At 38.2% G+C, this 17,292-nt stretch overlaps 1 protein-coding gene across 3 annotated transcripts in view; it reads left to right on the forward strand.

Moving 5' to 3' along the window:
• Positions 1 to 431: 431 nt before the first annotated feature.
• afap1l2 (actin filament associated protein 1-like 2) overlaps positions 432 to 17,292 on the forward strand; it is a 55,044-nt gene continuing 38,183 nt past the window's right edge. For all 3 annotated transcript variants that reach the window (XR_010900057.1, XM_067429632.1, XM_067429633.1), the window contains exon 1: positions 432 to 590. Coding sequence is in view for 2 of the 3 variants with exons in the window: in XM_067429632.1 (XP_067285733.1) it covers positions 575 to 590 (16 nt within the window). In the remaining variant the exon portion in view is untranslated. The remainder of the gene's footprint in view (positions 591 to 17,292) is intronic.

Consider the following 17,292-nt stretch of genomic DNA (forward strand, 5'->3'; position numbering starts at 1 on the left):
ATGGGTTCCTGCTCAGCTAGTGAGCCATCGTTTTGCCGTACAACCAGGAAGCGCTGTATACTTTGTAAATAGCCCAACAAAGTGAATAGCAATATTAAGGTTGAACCACTAGAGTCATATGGACTATTTTAATGTCTTGATGTCTACCTTTCTGAGTTTGGAAAGTTGCAATTATGTTGTTGTGTGTGGAGGGGTACGAGAACTCGGATTTCATCAAAAAGATTTGAGTTTCGAAGATGAACGAAAGTCTCACGGGTTTGAAATAGCATGAATGTGAGTAATTAATGACCGAATTTAAATTTGTGGGTGAACTAACCCTTTGAGTAAGATTGCACAACTCTTTCAAAGCATGTTCACTGTAATGTAAATTGACTTGGTGTTGTGCAATGACGTGCGCCAGAGGAGGCGCGGCAGTCGCGCACCAGCGCGAGGCGCATCTGAAAGAGCTGTAGAAGCGGAGAGGATAACATCTCATCACATCACTTTTGACTAAACCTGACACACACCGGTCTGGACTCATCTGCTTCATATTAAGTCAGCTGACAGGCTGGAAAGTCTCCTTCACGTGTGGAGAATGGATAAGCACAAAGGTAAGTGGAATGAATGATTATGAGAAGTTAACGCGCGGAGTCTCTTTGCATGTTGTCGTGTCAAAGGAAGATTTCTTACATCCAAACAGCCCGCTGTTAACAACTTTCAACTTTACAATGTTTCCCAATCCTCACTATTTGGTATAACGATCCGTGGGAATCTGCAGAATCTCTCTCAAGAGGGATGCAACTGGAGGAAATTGAGTTTCCAGTCAAAGTGGAAGTTTGCTCTGTGCTCGTTCACTCTGTGTGGTTCGCATTCTTTCTCAGTATTATTACAGTTCTGAATACATAAATAAACAAGCATGTATTCGAGTCGCTCACTGGAGATTCTCTCCAGTAGCAACAATTGTTCTTCCAGGATTCCTTGGATTCCTGTGGTTTAAGCTTTTATATTCATAGGAATGCAGACCCCTAATATTTCATGACTAAACTGAGATAAGACTCTTCTGTATGGGAGGAACAGCAGCTTTTGTGCAAACTGATGTTTCTGTCTGGAAATGTTCTGTTAATAACCATCAGTTCAGCAATCATAGCTTGAGCATGTGTAATGTTAAAAACAATGACAATAATCTGGCATTAATGGTCATCTATAATGTGGTGACTATTAGTTTGACATGACATTAATAGAATTGACTTTAATTTAACTTAAAGTTCAACTATATTACAGATCTGCCGGCATTGACACTATAATTGAAATGAGTGAATCGAAATCTGTTGCATTTTCCTGTTAACACTGTAAAGCTGCTTTGAAACAATTGCATTGTAAAAAGCGCTAAGAAAAAAAGGTTACTTTATGACTGACATGTCAAACATATTAGAAGCAATAGACCAAAGTTCATAGAAACTGTGGAACTGGGTGTTTGGACAATAGAAACGTCTGTACCAGAACAGACAAAGGCGTTGAATTCATAATTACACTTTATGTGTTGTGCAAACTTGAGTTAGTGAAGTAGACTTTATGTTTTAACTATAAATAGTTGTCATTAAGCAATGAGTTCTTGGTATTCGCATGACAGCTGCTGTACTGATTTTGATAGAATATCTCACTTCACCATTCCATTCTGTAATATTATTTTAATTTGCTATAATGGATCCATGTATGAGATATAGCTCTCTTTAAGCCTTAAATATTCAGCATCTTTGAAAATTATGACTAGGTGAAAGGCAAGCAAAGCACATCATAGGTGTGCTATAATGAATGTTTCGCATTTTTATTTGTCTTAAAGAAACAGTTCGCCCAAAAACGAAAGTAATATCTATTTTATCATTTTGCCATTCCAGTAGGCCTATTTTTTTATAATCTTGCCTCAGATTCACTTGCATTATATGGGAAGAAACTGCATCAACATTCTGGTAAACATAACAACATGAGGGTGAGTAAATGATTACGGAATGAACTATTCCTTTAATTAGCAGGCGCGTGTGACTTGATTAAATGTGGTGAGACGCTTGTGAACACTGTGATGGTTTAATGTCAGCATTGTGTCGGAGCCTGGTAAATGCTTTCAGGAACAGGCCTGCAGTTGTTGTGGTTAGACTTCCATGAGGCCATGCCTCCTAAAGACACTTCGTGAATTTTGTTTTCGTGAGATAAGACATACAGGCAGGGAAGGAAGATAGAGGAAGGGAAACAGGGATGGTGGGAGGAGGGAGATGGCATTTTGAGGAGTATCGCATAATTTCTCTCATGATAAAACACAGAGTGGGTCACATTTTCCACTGTGATATGATGCTTTGTTTGTGTGTAGCATAACATAGGAAGCTCTGTAATGCTGTTTACATGATGAGAGCTCATTGGATTGGTTCATAGATGACATGAATGTGCACGTTTTGAGTTTGGGATATAGCTTTGGGTTGTGGTTTTGGATAAAACAGTGCTTTGAGCCTAAGAATTCACAGTAAGTATCACAAAGCTGTTGATTTTGGCATATTCGGTGTCCCTTTTACATGAAAATGCATTTGTGTGGACATTTGAGCGTGTGAATCTGAAATAAGAGGCTTAGTTCAAACTCTTGTTCCCGTTGAATTGATGTGATGTAATAGCAGGGCGTGTAAAAGATAAAGGATAAACAGGTGAGAACGTCTAGAATTTCTATAAGGAAAAAGAAAATGAGTCCACCAGAATCTAAATCCTATAGGTGCCCAAATATACACGAACAGAACCTGTGCTCATTTCTTATCCCTCCGGTTTCCTCCTTTTCCTTGATTCCTCTCTTCAAAGGCAGCTAATGGAACCAGATCTCACCCTTGAGGTCCGGCATGATACCAGCATGTTTCCGGACCCACCCACGGGCTCCGCTGCCTGGGCCGGTGCTCAGAACGTGTCAGCGTTCCAGAAATTCGCTGGAGACACAGGGACGTCTCGTGCATCTTAATAAAGACAGCCTGTGCGCTGGAAGCAACTCCAAAGGCGCCCCAGAATGAGAGATCAGCACTTTTTTTCCCAAACGGGTCCTTGAGTTCATGCCCTCATTACTCTCACTTCTGAAGAGAGTCAACAGGGAAGCAGCATGCTTATTAGTAAAAGAAGACAACAGAAGAGCAAGGACTCAGCACTTTTATTGAGATTGGCTTTGAATAGAATCGGGTTCCTCAAGGATAAAATCCATTTGTTTGTTTTTTCTTAGAGAAAAAAAAAATCTTAAAAAAAATAAACCTTTCAAGACAGACATACAATGAGCTCTGAGGTTATATGTTTCTGTACGTCATGAATTGGGCAATGCAGGATCCTCTAATTTAAAATTTTCCAACAAATGTGCTAAATGAATGTCCACTCCCATGAAGTCATTCTACAGGTATTGTTCATATTTATTAAAGGGGGGGTGAAATGCTGTTTCATGCATACTGATCTTTTTACACTGTTAAAGACTTGGAATCCCATACTAAACAAAGACAAAGTTTCAAAAGTTAAGGTGGACGTTTGATGGGAGTATTTCTTTGTCAAAAATACTACTTCCGGTTAGTCATAAGTTTCGGCAAGTTTTTTGAGATCATGCGTCCCCATTGACGTTAGTGGGGGCGGAATTTCCTTGTATGGGCCTTACGGACAATTCTACCGGAAGCGCGTGAGAGAGAGCGAGGGAGAGAGCGAAAGTAACAGGCTACGCCCATCAAAGCGCTGGCTTGTAGGATGCTGGACAGGTGACAATTACACATAGCACATAACAATGTCACCAAAAAAGTGGGTTTTTGGTTGCCAGACCAAGACAGTCCTGCACAGATTCGCCAAAAACCCCGCGTTAAGGCAACAGTGGATGTAATTTGCTTTTCCGGATCAGCAACTGAGTTGCGCGAATGTTTATATCTGTTCGCTGCATTTCGGTGCCGACTGTTTCATAAACAAGGCCCAGCTCGACGCCGAATTTTCCCAATCGCCTAATGCTGAATGATGGAGCAGTCCCAACGTTAGAAGGGTGAGTGAGACTGCTTTTAGTCCGCTTACTGTCTACACAAACCACGCGTAAACACACAAACACACGTGCACAACTGCACTTCCCACATGTACACCTTCAAAGACATGTATAAATATGTAAATAACACAAGCCGCTAAGCATATTATATAGTTAGTGTATAACTTGTAACTTACCACATAGAGACGTCCTGCTCTAGTCGTTTTTGCTGCTGCTCCTGTTCAACTGCAGCCTCTGGGTCTGATTCCGGATCATAGATGTATGGCTGTATCTGATTAAAAGCCATATTTTTATTTTGAATAAAGTTTTTTTCCGCTGTTAGGGATGACGCACTCGACTCAACACAATAGCAGCGCGCTGCTGCACACGTCATTATTTAGCTCCGCTCACACGTCACGCCCCCACCCGCTCGGCTTTTTTCGGAAAGACTCGGAACAGCGCATCTTTCTTATATAATTATTAAAAAAATAAAAACTTTTCGGAGATATGCAGGATGCAATGCTACTCTATAGGTACTCAAGATTGACATGACACTGACTGAAACTGAGTGTTTCACCCCCCCTTTAAATGTCTTTAAATCGTTAGTTATATTGTACTAATATTTTTGTTCAATTCCATCTTTTGCATTGTTTTATGAGATGAATATTTAAAAGACCTTTGCCCTTTCAATTGAATATTTAGGCTATATATTTCATTTATTAATGACATCATACCCGCGTTACCATCGATTTCAAAGAAACCATGGAAACCCTAAAGACGCTTTAATATATTATGTGTTTTATTAGACAGGTGAGCAACTGTTAAGATCATTTATCGACAGAAAACCAATCATTATTATATAGCTCAACACAGTCGTATTGTTTAAATCTCATTTTCTTCATTTTAATTTTCATGTTTTACCATTTCTAATATCGATCTCGCTTACTGCAGTGTGCAACAAGTGTCTCATAGTAGATGCTGAGCGAACGCACAGAGTAGCATTATAACTTTCAACACACTCAAATGTATCTAATATGATTAAACACCGCTGCGTTGCCCCACATACGCATGACAGGAAGAAGCGGAAGTGGTCGTCTGTCGTCAGTAGAAACCCTGGAGTATATTCAAATGATTGTGCTTCCCCCCCTCATATCCCCTTGAGACAAGAGATTTATGCATTATATTTCTGGAAAAATTCCTCCCGTGATGCAAATTGACAATATTTGCGTCATCTTTGGAATGTTTGGCCAAAGGCTAAAGACTACAGCCAGCAGAGGGAGCTATTTCCACATGTTTTGAACTCCCACATGGGAGAAGGGAGATCACTCTCGCTGCTCAGCTCGCAGCTGCAGGCACTCATTTAAACGGATGCTAAGCAATGTAAGTGTTTTAACATCTCAAATTAATTTCTATTAAAGTTAAGCTTCCAAATGTGTGAACTGAAAACGCGCCAGACTGAAATCGCGTTATGAATGTATGTCGCGATTTCCTCAGCTCTCATCACGAGAGCTCATTAGCTCATTTAGGACGTTAAATGGAATCTGACTCCTTTATCTGAGTTAGTGCTGTGAGACTCACGCATCAACTCGATCGTTATATAGAACAGACACGTTCAGTATTTAATCGTAGTGTCTGTTCTCTAACTCCTTCTCTAAGTCCCTGTAATCCAGTAGTGGTGGCTTTGGGAATGGCCTCACAGGGCAGCGAAGCATTCTGGGAATTGTAGTCTTTCACCCCCATGAGACAAAAATACATTTTCTGTCTTTTCTCAGTCTAGAAGGCAGCAAATTTAAAAAATAATTTCACATTTCTACTACATTAATGACCCAGTTTAAATACAGATTCATCTTTCCAGCACTGAAGTACCCCTTTAAACAATGTGGCAGAGGATGTGAAAATGATAACTGCGTCAGGCTGAAACTAACAAAAAACACTTGTGTCGCGCCTGCTGTCACATTGCGCCGGGTGTATGATAGGGCCCATTAGCTCATGCATGCTTATGATTTCTGTCATAGTCTTGTTGGATTCTTTTCCACCAGGAAACAGCAACTCCCATTATTCCTGTGAAATTAAGGCTTCATCAAGCTTTACGCCTTTGTTTTGAATATGCGTCCTCTAGCTGCAAAAAAATTACATATTGTGCCTTTAATGTTGTACATCATCTTGGAGGTGGATTGGTTCAAGAGGAATTTCTGAAATCCCCATGGAGAAAACGAATTAGAAAAATACTTCTGGAACCAAGACTGCTGAAAAAGTCAATCACTATTGCACTCAACAGACTCGCAGAGAAAAAAGATCTGATAGTTAAACAAACACAGTGGAAAAACTGTTCTAACGTGTAATCTGGCTACTCTCAAATTGGCCATGTTTAGAGTGAAATCTGCACAACAATGCTATCGCCATATCTCTGTTTAAGGATGGTTAATTCAGGCGTGGAGGTTGTGATTTCGAGATGCCTTGATAATTCAATGCTTATCGCTTTACAGGAGTATCAGTTGTGTTTTGTCCAGGCTTAGGATTGTCAAGTCTGAGCTAGCCAAATATAGCGTTTGAACTGATTGTAATTGTGAGTCAGTGGTGTTTCAGATCCTCTCTTGCTCAAAGCTTTTCTGTCTTGAAAGAGTCAAAACAAAGACACATTTGTTGTTGCTTTAATTGTTTTGTTTTGCCGCTGACATCTTGTTATGAGTATTGCAGCGAAAAACATAGAAATGATGTGAATGCATGTTCAGCCAGCACAATAACTAAGTAACTTGCATCAGGATTCGTGAGAAGTCAATCACAGTGAGATGGAGCCGTAGATGCCAACTGCTGCCGGCTGTGCTGTGTGTTTGAAATCTTATCTGTACATGATTTCAACTCTATGTCTACTTTCCAAGTTAGTGTCACTTTGTTTCTGAATCGCCATTCTAATATTCCCCTCTCATGATTGTATAATGGCAGGGAAATGGTTTGAAGTTGGTCCCCTAGATTTGACCCATATTAATGGCTAGATAAAGATTAAACGGTGTGGATTGAGTCCTTTCTATCAGACTTGTCCTCACTCATTTATCCTTCACTGAAACAATGTGGTCAGAGGCAGCGTGGCCAGGCGAAACAGAGGTGAGCCAATCAACAGCTGGGCTGGGAGAGTTACGCTAACATGAGCACAGCCAGTGGAAAATGGCACCTGTTTTGCGAGAGTTTATACGTGCTACAAATTAATGCTGCTTATTAAAATGAAATGAACATTAATGCAATGCAGTTTTACAGGAAGTGTATGTAAGATTGTGGCCAAAACTGGTACTGCAATCACTTTCAAATGACTGTAGAACAGTGTATCCCCCTCCTCCCTGACTCGAGGTTGCCAGATATGCTGCAGAATTCAGCAGGAACGTTTGTAGCTGCAGCTGCGGTAACTAGAGCAGAGCTGGCAACCCGGATGCCCAAACACTACTGACTCGTGATTGGTAGATGGTGGAGGGTGGAGCTTCAGGCCAAAACACAACAGGTCAACATCAACATCAGTTGAGGGCTGCAACAACAACTTTAAATGAAAATATCCTGGCCGGACTACTGTTGTCAGTGATATAAGTATTTGAAATTAATATGAACATTGAAACATCAGGGCCATTTTATGATTCATTGAAATACATTTCTTACATTCAGTTTCTTTAAGTTACATTTTTTTGTCTGACTTTCGTTTGCATCGTTGGCCACATTTTTCTTTATTCATTAACAGGATGACAACCATGCTTAAATAATATATTATGTAGTTTTGGTGTAGTTTTTATGTAGTTTTTTTTGTGCCCATTAAAATTTTTATTTTGTAGCTTCTTGTCCAAGTCTCTGAGGTCTGAGGTCATCTTTACTACCATCTAAATTTAATATTTCTCTTATGCTCACTAACACTACATTTTAATGATTATATTATTCTAATTTAAATATAATATAATATTTTATTATTTAAAATATTATATTTTAAAATGTAATTTATTCTTCAGTGTCACATGATATCAGTCTTCAGTGTCACATGATATCATTCTAATATGCTGATTTGCTGCTCAAGAAACATTATTATGCTAAAAACAGTTGTGCTACTTAATATTTTTTGCAAAAACCATAATACATTTTATTAGTCTAAGTATTCTTAGTATTCTTTTTGATGAAAGATTCCAGCATTTTTTGAAAAATAGCAAGTAAATTTTTTTTTTATTTATGTTTTTGCTGTGATGTTATGATGTTAACTAAAGACTATACGGCCTACCATGTACAATTTCTTATTTTAATTATATATATATATATATATATATATATATATATATATATATATATATATATATATATATATATATATATATATACACTGTATATATACAGTCAGACCAAAATGTATGGGTTCAGCTTCAACATTTCTCACATTATCACAGTTTATTCGCTATATTTTAGAAAATGGTAATAAAATATGACAAAAACTAAAAAGAGTTATACTGTCAGAATAAATAAATTTTGATAATGTCAGATAACTGGTGAAAAGGTATGTAAAGAATTACAATCAGCTGTCAGCTGTTCGATTTAAATACACAATTATAGATAATACCAATTTATGTCAACCAATGACCAAGCAATGCTTAATGTTGTTCAGTCGGTGGTGTAAAAGGTTGCATTAGCAATTAAAGAAAAACACATGGTCAGATAAAATTGTCTGAAAAAATGTGATCCCACATTTTTATCAATTTTATTGGTAGTCACTTTATGAAGAAGTTTTGGGGATAATATGTCCATTTCCAAGCTGCTGAGATGTAAATGATAACTGTGCAATCCTTCACAAAGAAACACAAAGCGTGTCAGATTTCATATGCATTCCCAAATGCACATGATTGGAAACCAAAACAAAAAGCACATACAGAGTCGCTGGAAGACGCATAACCTGCACACATGTAAATAATTAAAGCATCATGCTTCAAAAATATATTTATTTAATTGGATATCCTGCCAAAGTGTCTTGTGGGAGTGACTGTTTTACATGCCACTGCTGAAATCCACCCACATTTGGTGGGTTGGCAGGTGATACTGTATATTCGTACAGTATATATACATACATGTGTTTGGAGAGGTCTATTTTTACTGTGTCTGAACTGTTTGAACATTACAGTGTCTGTGTGGTTAATGTGCACACATTCACTTATTTGTATCCGAGGGGTTTTGGTAATTGTGTGTTCTTAGGGCTTGCTGTGGTGAGAGAACTTCACACAAATGAACTCAGTTCCATTTTAAATGAAATAACACTGCATGCAAAACTGTCACCGGCACTCCAAAACAGTTATTCATTATTATCATCTGTGCAGCAAATGCCAATCATAGTCAAACTGTGCCTGTGTATGATTGAGGAACAACGTAAATAAATAAACCATACAGTCAAAGGACATATTTCTAATGACAACTACAATCACAGCCAAGACCCATAAGTAGCACAGCAGTATTTGTGAGAAAGCAGCAAACTGGGGAGGGTTTCTAAGTTTAAATTAGTATCTTTCTTTTGTGTATGTAGACAGTTAGAAAGGAGAAATGGGAGACGCTGTGTGAGAAAAGGTTTTTCTTAGTTTCCTTTTCATTTTTAATTAAGTCAACAAGTCAACATGAAATCTTATATTTTTGCTTGATTTGTGCATGCTCCTCCTCTTATTGTTCATGATTTATCAGTGGGCAGTTTTTTCCAATAAAAAATAGTCTCTGTAATCTTACATCAATGCACTTCCCCCAACTCTGAAACCACTTCCCATTTTGGCTGATTTCACAAATCCCTTTTACTGTTCAGTCCATTTCGGTATATATCTCCTACTTTTTAAAGCCCATTCATCGCTTCACCATTAAATTATAAATTACAATTGCATTAAATTTGGGTAGATTAAATTGTAGCAAATTATAGTCCTAAATACATTATTTCAACAACAAAAATGTAACATGATGGATTACATTACACAGGTAATATAATCTGAATGTTTTTATGTTGTTTTTTTTTTTGTAACATTGGTTTGAATAGTATAATATTGTACCATATTGATAAAAATACAAAGAGAACAAAATTAGTCCATTTTTTTGTTGTCAACAAAGTGCATTAAACTTTGCATTGTGTCAGGCTTTTCCAATTTAGGGTTTGGGAAGAAACTGCAAGGGGTTCATAAATTTGTGAAAATCTAATAATTAATATAATCATAAAAAACAAATAAATATTTGAAAATAAAAAGCTTGCCTGGCCGGTGGCCCACCCGTAGCTACGCTAGTGGTTCCACACCTCAGTACATTGTTTAGATGTTGGATTTCAAGACATTTGTCAGGTTTTTGACCTTAATACACTCTTATGTGTGTATAACTTATTTCTTATGTATCTAATCCCAGTCCTCTGTTGCTAATTCCAAAATGTCATTTTACAGTTAATGACGGAGGTGTAGCGGCTAATGCAGTTATTAGAGAGAGAGGGAGAGAGAGAATGATATTATGCGAGGCTGTGCGTCTCTCAACAGTGTTCAGCAGCAGCGTCTCTACTAATAGTGAACCTGCAAGTTTATCTGCTTCAAGAACAACGTTGTTATTACATCGCTAGTGAGAAATGTCATGTAGCTTTTAGGTTGTAAACTATTTTACTGATGAAATCTTCAGAGCAGATCTGAGAACGCGTTTTTGTGCAAGTGTGTCTGTACTGTATGTGTGTGCGTTTGAATTGGAGAGAGAGCAGGAGAAAGAGCTTTCAAAACATAATAAAAGCATAATTCTGTGGTAAAAACATGAAAATATGTTGTTGTTTTTATTGTTTTATTGTTTACTTCATGTATTTGCTCTGTCAGTGTCATTGTGGGTTTTGGTTCTTTAGCTGTTGTCAGTGGCGCCACCAGGGGGTGGCCAGGGGTGGCCACGGCCACCCCTGGACAACCCCTGGCCACCCCACTGGCCATGGCGTAGGTTTGGGGGGGGACGCTAGGTACTAGTCCCAATCAATATTTAGAATAAGCGAATGACGCGTCCCGTATCAAACCAATACGGACGCGATGCACAAGATTGGGTTTTAGCGGCGCTGTGCTGCCATAGCGACGGAGTCTCGAGAGCATGTGCTGGAAACTTGCGCGGTTTTTAAAAAACATGTCGAGCTCGCATCCACAGTTTGAACGCAAGAGGATTTCCAGATATAGGGCTGAATAGAAAAAAAAGGTATCATGAGTGGGTCTGTCCAGTAACTTAAGATGAACCTAAGACAAACTTCACCCTTTGCAGAGAAGCATTTCAGTGTCTCAGACTGTCTGACTTAAAGCATGCGATGACAGACACATCCGTGAACTAAAGGTAGGCCTATTGTTTTTATAATGGATAATATAATATTCCATACATTATCAGAGCTTGGCAGACTTATTTTTCTAGACATTAGAATGGTTAATTAATAGATTATAGCCTATTAGTGTTATCAATTTATCATTTAGCAGTTTGATATTTAAAAAATATTTAGATTAAAATGGGACAAATAATTACATAATAATATAGTCATAATAGTAAATTAATAAAGAGGATTAAACATTTTTGAATTTCAGAATTGTCAGTAAAGTGGTTACTGGTTCAGAATGACTGCTTAAAGAGACAGTGCACCCAAAAATGAAAAATCTGTCATAATTTCCTCACCCTCAAGTTGTTCCAAACCTGTATGCATTTCTTTATGTAGAACACATATGAAGACACATTCCTACCATGGAAGTCAATGTTGCCCCCAAAGCAAACATTTGGTTACAAACGTTCTTCAAAATATATTATTTTATGTTCAACAGAACGAAGAAACTCATACAGGTTCGGAACATCATGAGGGAGAGAAAATGATGACAGAAATTTCATATTTGGGTGAACTATCCCTTTAAAGTACACCAATACAGGCTACTAAAGAGATCTTTAGAAATAAATAAAATAATCAAAAGTAAAATAATTTAAAATGTGTTCTGTTGCAAGTTTACATCCTTGATTCCATGTTTATTGTTGAGCTGCTGTCATTGTTTCATTGTCACTCTTATCACTCTTTAACTGCCTAAGTTCATAAATTATTTTCAAAAACGGATTCAAAACTGATTTGGAAAAAAAATAAAACATACACACAAAATAACTTATTTTCAATATAAAAAGTGATAGTGGACTGGATATTTTTTGACCTTTTATCACAGTCTTGGACATGTCAAAGATTAGTAACAACACTGGCTCTGATGCATTGTTAGTTTGTGTGCAGCATCAGATTTACATTTTTTTAATCCCTCATTTATATGCAGTTATTATACTCTATACAAATGCCAGAAACTAAGCTTCTTCTTTTTTTCTTCAGCACAGGCCTATCTAAAGGGGTAATGGTGCCACATGGTTATCAACTGTAAAAATTACACATTTTACCTCTTCCCAACTGGGAAAACCACCAACAATCAAGAATGCATGATTATATGGTGTCATGGCTTTCCAGTAATTTTTTTTGGGCTATAATGGAAGTCAATGGGGCAAAAACAGCCATGAACAGTAAATGAGGGAGAAAAAATCTGATGCTGCACAAAAACTAACAATGCATCAAAGCTAAAGTTGTTACAAATCTTTGACATGCCCAAGACTTTTATGTATTTTATATTTAAAATAAGTCATTTTGTGTGTATGTTTTTTTTTTTTTCAAATCCGTTTTGAAAATCATTTATGAACTTGGAAAATAAAGAGTATTATTATTTTGGTACTGGATAATTTGAACTGAAGAGCCTCATAAATTAATAGACTTATTAATAAACTTTGCTCGCTCAGACAGCAACAGGTCAGCTCATGCCCGTCAGTCAACAATTTCAAAAGAAGTTAACGTTAGAAGACGAAGACTACTGGTAAGTAAATAAGTAAAAAAATATTTTTTTGTAAAAGACGACGCAGAATTATGTGTCGTGACGTGCTACAGGCCGGTTTACTACACCAGTAGAATACAATTCTGAAATTATCGTTTCTAGTTTTGGTGTGCCACCCCAAGATTTTAAGTGAACCCATCTGGCCACCCCTATGAAAAATTTCTGGAGGCGCCACTGGCTGTTGTAGGTGGGAAGGACCTTTAAATTAACACAAATCATTTGGCTAAGTGATATGGAACTGTAATAGGGTCAAGACCTGCCTTGAACTACTTTAGCCGTGCATTTCCCTGAAAACAATTGCACACCATAGAATGTTTGTCAACCAAGCATACAAGCATTCAACAGCCCTAAGTAATATAATAATTGAAAGGGATAGTTCACCCAAAAATGAAAAAAATGTTCCTATAATTTACTTACTCTCAAGCCATCCTATGTGTATATGACATTCTTCTTTCAGATGAATACAATCAGAGTTATATATATTAAAAAATAATGTCCTGGCTAATCCAATGGCAGTGAATTGCAGTCCAAAATTTGAAGCAATTTGAAAGTGCATCCATCCATTATAAAAGTAATCCATACTGCTCCGGGTGCTTAATTAAGACCTTCTGAAACAAACCGACGGGTTTGTGTAAGAAAAATATTCATATTTAAGTTCCAAGTGCCGAATATAGGAAATCAAAATCAGTCAACGTATGTGATGTTTTCTCAACATAGCTAATGTTGAATAATCTCCACTGTTTGTTCTAATATTTACATTTTATTTTATTTCAGCTTTATTCAGTAAAGTTTAATTTAACATTAAAAACAGTGATGTGCATGCATTGTTTTATGGAGTACTCGGGGTGTAGGCAGTATGACACAGCAAATGTATCTAGAGTGTTGATTTCACCTCCATGAGATAAGATTCAAGGCCCAGGGCATGTTAGTCATTTTCAAAGGCACTGCAGTGTTTTTTCAGAAGAACAGATGATGTGGTGCATAACTGCACCCACACAGGGTTTTATGTAGCTAAGAGTTTTCGCTTCAGCTTTTATTGTAAAGATTCAGTGGCTCATGTTTAATGTGCAATATAAGCAGAGACCAGACAGATACGTCATCAAAGGGACTAGTAGCCTGAGTAATTTTTTTGTGTGTGGGGGGGGGGGGGGATGGGGTGCTGTTTCATGCATACTGAGCTTTTTACACTGTTAAAGACTTGGATTCCAATCCTAAACATAGACAAAGTTTCAAAAACTAATGTTGGACGTTTGATGGAGTATTTCTGTGTTAAAAATACTCCTTCCGGTTTCTCACAAGTTTCGGAGAGTTTTTTTCGAGTATGGGTCGGCTTGACGTCGATAGAGCGGAAGGTCCTCGTATGGGCCGGACGGGCTCTTCTCCCGGTAGGGTGCGCGCACATGTGGCTAGAGCGAGAGAGGAAATGCACGCCCATAAACACTCTCTCAGGTGCAGATCCAGTCGTCGTTATAGTCTGCGCCGCGCTCCACTTTATTCCTATGGGTGACGTCAAGCGACTTCAACGCTTCAGCACAGCATTCCGGGAAGGCAGCGCTGCATTTGAACCGATTTGAACGCAGAAATGACGGGAAGCTTCACAAGATCGCTTCAGTCGTGTCGCAAAGTCGATCTCTACAGTCACTGCTGTCAGGACTTCACCAAATCATACCAAAGAAGTGTGTTTTTGACGAAGCGGTCCCAGCGATAAAGGTTCAGTCCTGCTTTGGAAGCAGCCGGTGAGTAAAACTGCTTCAAATGTCTGTGCTGTTGGCTATCGTCGCGTGAGTAAACATCAGTAAACGACACGATCGCGTGCTTCGTCATTCAAATGCGCTAACGGTTACTCCATTGTTGTTCTATGTATAACGTAGAACATCGATGAGATCGATAGCCATGGGCTTCTCCACGCTTGAGGACGTCACCGCTTTGCGCATTCGTCATTCTTTAGCTCCGCCCACACTATACGCCTCTAGGCACTCTTTTTTTCCGGAAAGACTTGGTACAGCCTATATTTGTTTTATAAATATAATAAAACTAAAGACTTTTCGGAGATATGAAGGATGCAATACTACTCTATAGGTACTCAAGATTGACATGAGATTGACTGAAACTGAGTGTTTCACCCCCCCTTTAATGTGACTTTCAATTATGCTTGTATATTTAATACAATCTCAGAAACCTTTGAAACACGTTTTGCCATGTTAGCAGTCTTTCCATCCAGGAGTTAGTGAGGTTGTCCTTTTGTGTGTATTGGCGGATAGACGCTGCTCTTCTCCTTGGACTGTAATACAATATTAAAGTAGTCAAATTTGGCCATAGGTCCCTGCAGATCTCATCCATAACTCGTTCTCTCTCCGAACTTGTGATTATAAATGGTCCAGACAAAAGAAAACATTTTGGCTCCTTTTGATAAGGAGTAATTGTAGGAAATGGAATTTGTTACCCAGTTTTTCTGAGCAATCTGATTTTCTTTTGCCAGTGCTCCTGATTGCTTAATCTAAATAAACCGAAAAGCATAACGCAGAGCCAGCGGGCCAGACCATATTGCAACATTCCTGGGTCGAGACATACATTAGGTCTTTAAATGTACTTGTTGCTGTAACTTGTTGTTGGCTAGATGTTTAAGAGCATGGGTGTGATCAACATTACGCTGAAATGTGACACTGTATGTTTTAATTTGTGCAGTACAGAATTATATATAATTGATGCAATTTTACTGCGTAATGTCATTTGAGTGTGTGCGTACACATTTGTTTAAGTAAACATTCATTTTGGTTTTTGTATTTGAGAGAAACTAGAAACTAGACTATTAGGATGTCTCATTAAACATAATGAAACCAGTGAATAATTACCTTTTTATTTCTGGGGGCGTTTAAAGGAGCTTGGATGTTTTTGTGCGGAAGCAGTTCTGATAATGAGGCAATTTTGTTTAGATTTTATAGAGTTCACGGATTGTGCCGAGTCATGCTGAGTGTGTAACATTGTAATCAAAAGATGTAATAGTTTTCAAATGATTGATTTGATTATTTTTTTAAGTTGGGTTGGAGTTGGCATGTTCTCATGTGACATGCAAAAAAGGGCATTTTCAAAGTGTCATAGTTATAGTAGTGAGCAAATATGGCATTTTTAATTGTTTTAAATGTGGTTATTTGTGTACAGCAAGAGCTGTAGCAGTAATTATAAAAAAAAAAATGATTAACTTAAAATCTCAGGTATAGTACAGATCAGTCTTTGACTTGTGTATTGTGTATGCATTGACCTGTGACATTAAGCGTTTTTTGTGCTTTTTTAAGAGGTATACAACAGATCAGTGGTTCTGTTCTGCTTTTCAGCTCAGGATGGTTAGTGTCATTTGTTCCCTTTAAACAAGAATAGAGAATGCTATGCTACAGCAAACACTAAAAAACATGCCACCACTGCGGTGATCGCCCTCCCACATGGCTGACAGCCCGTCGTTTTAGAGATTGAGGGTTTGACTCGGGAATCAAATAAATGATGTGCTATGACACGGCGCCTTGAGCTGAGCTAAGTATATGAGACACAGCTGGAGCCGGGCTATATTTTAAGTGTCAGACAGGAATTGCCTTTAAAAATCAAACCACTTAGGACACTAACACAAGCCAGAGGAGCATCAAAATGCTCCTCGTCCACTCGATTTAAACTTGTGTTTATTATGCCAGCTCTGATACAGCAAACGCTCTGTGGCTTTGATTCTGAGAAGAGCGGTGCTTAACCTTACAATTTACCATGAGCATGTGTCTAAAATCAGTTCAATAGGCTCTCAAGACAAACAAGCACAGCGGCAATGCACACAGTATGAGAGGGTTTTATTGAGTTCTTCCTCATTCCATCAAACACTTGCTCAGCATATCAGCTGCTAAAACAATTTCTTTGTGCAAACTTCAAGACCAGAAATAGTGTAGAGTTTACAAAACACCATCAAACACCTTTATTTGCGGTCATTGTTTGTCCTGGAAGAAGGAAGTTGTTGTTTTTTTTACATCATAAAGAAATCCCATCTCTGCTGCAGTGTTAGCCAGATAGGTACCGACCAACGACAGCACAAAAATCGGTCTTTGTCCTCTTTACTTCAATAAAAGTGAAATTGTTGATAATTTTTGAGCATCTTTTGCGACACTCTGCCCTTTTAGTAGGTGACTGTCATGTGATAGACAGTCTAACCTGTCACTGTCAAACCCAGGTTTCATTACTCTGAGGAAGTGTGAGCGGTTCTAGTGCTTACAGGGATGTAACATTCTCGTTCTCACCGTTTGCAGTGTTTAATGGGCTCGGGGCCAAAATGTATCCAACGGAAACTCAGCCCTAGTTGGACTAGAGTCAGCTGACTCCACATTCCCATGGTCCCTCCAGAGAAGGGCATCGAAGTCAATCTCTGAAAACACACGGCAAAGAAAATGTTTGTACAAATGCTCA

Source organism: Pseudorasbora parva, chromosome 21, assembly GCF_024679245.1.
Source record: "Pseudorasbora parva isolate DD20220531a chromosome 21, ASM2467924v1, whole genome shotgun sequence".
Classification (NCBI taxonomy): Eukaryota; Metazoa; Chordata; class Actinopteri; order Cypriniformes; family Gobionidae; genus Pseudorasbora; species Pseudorasbora parva.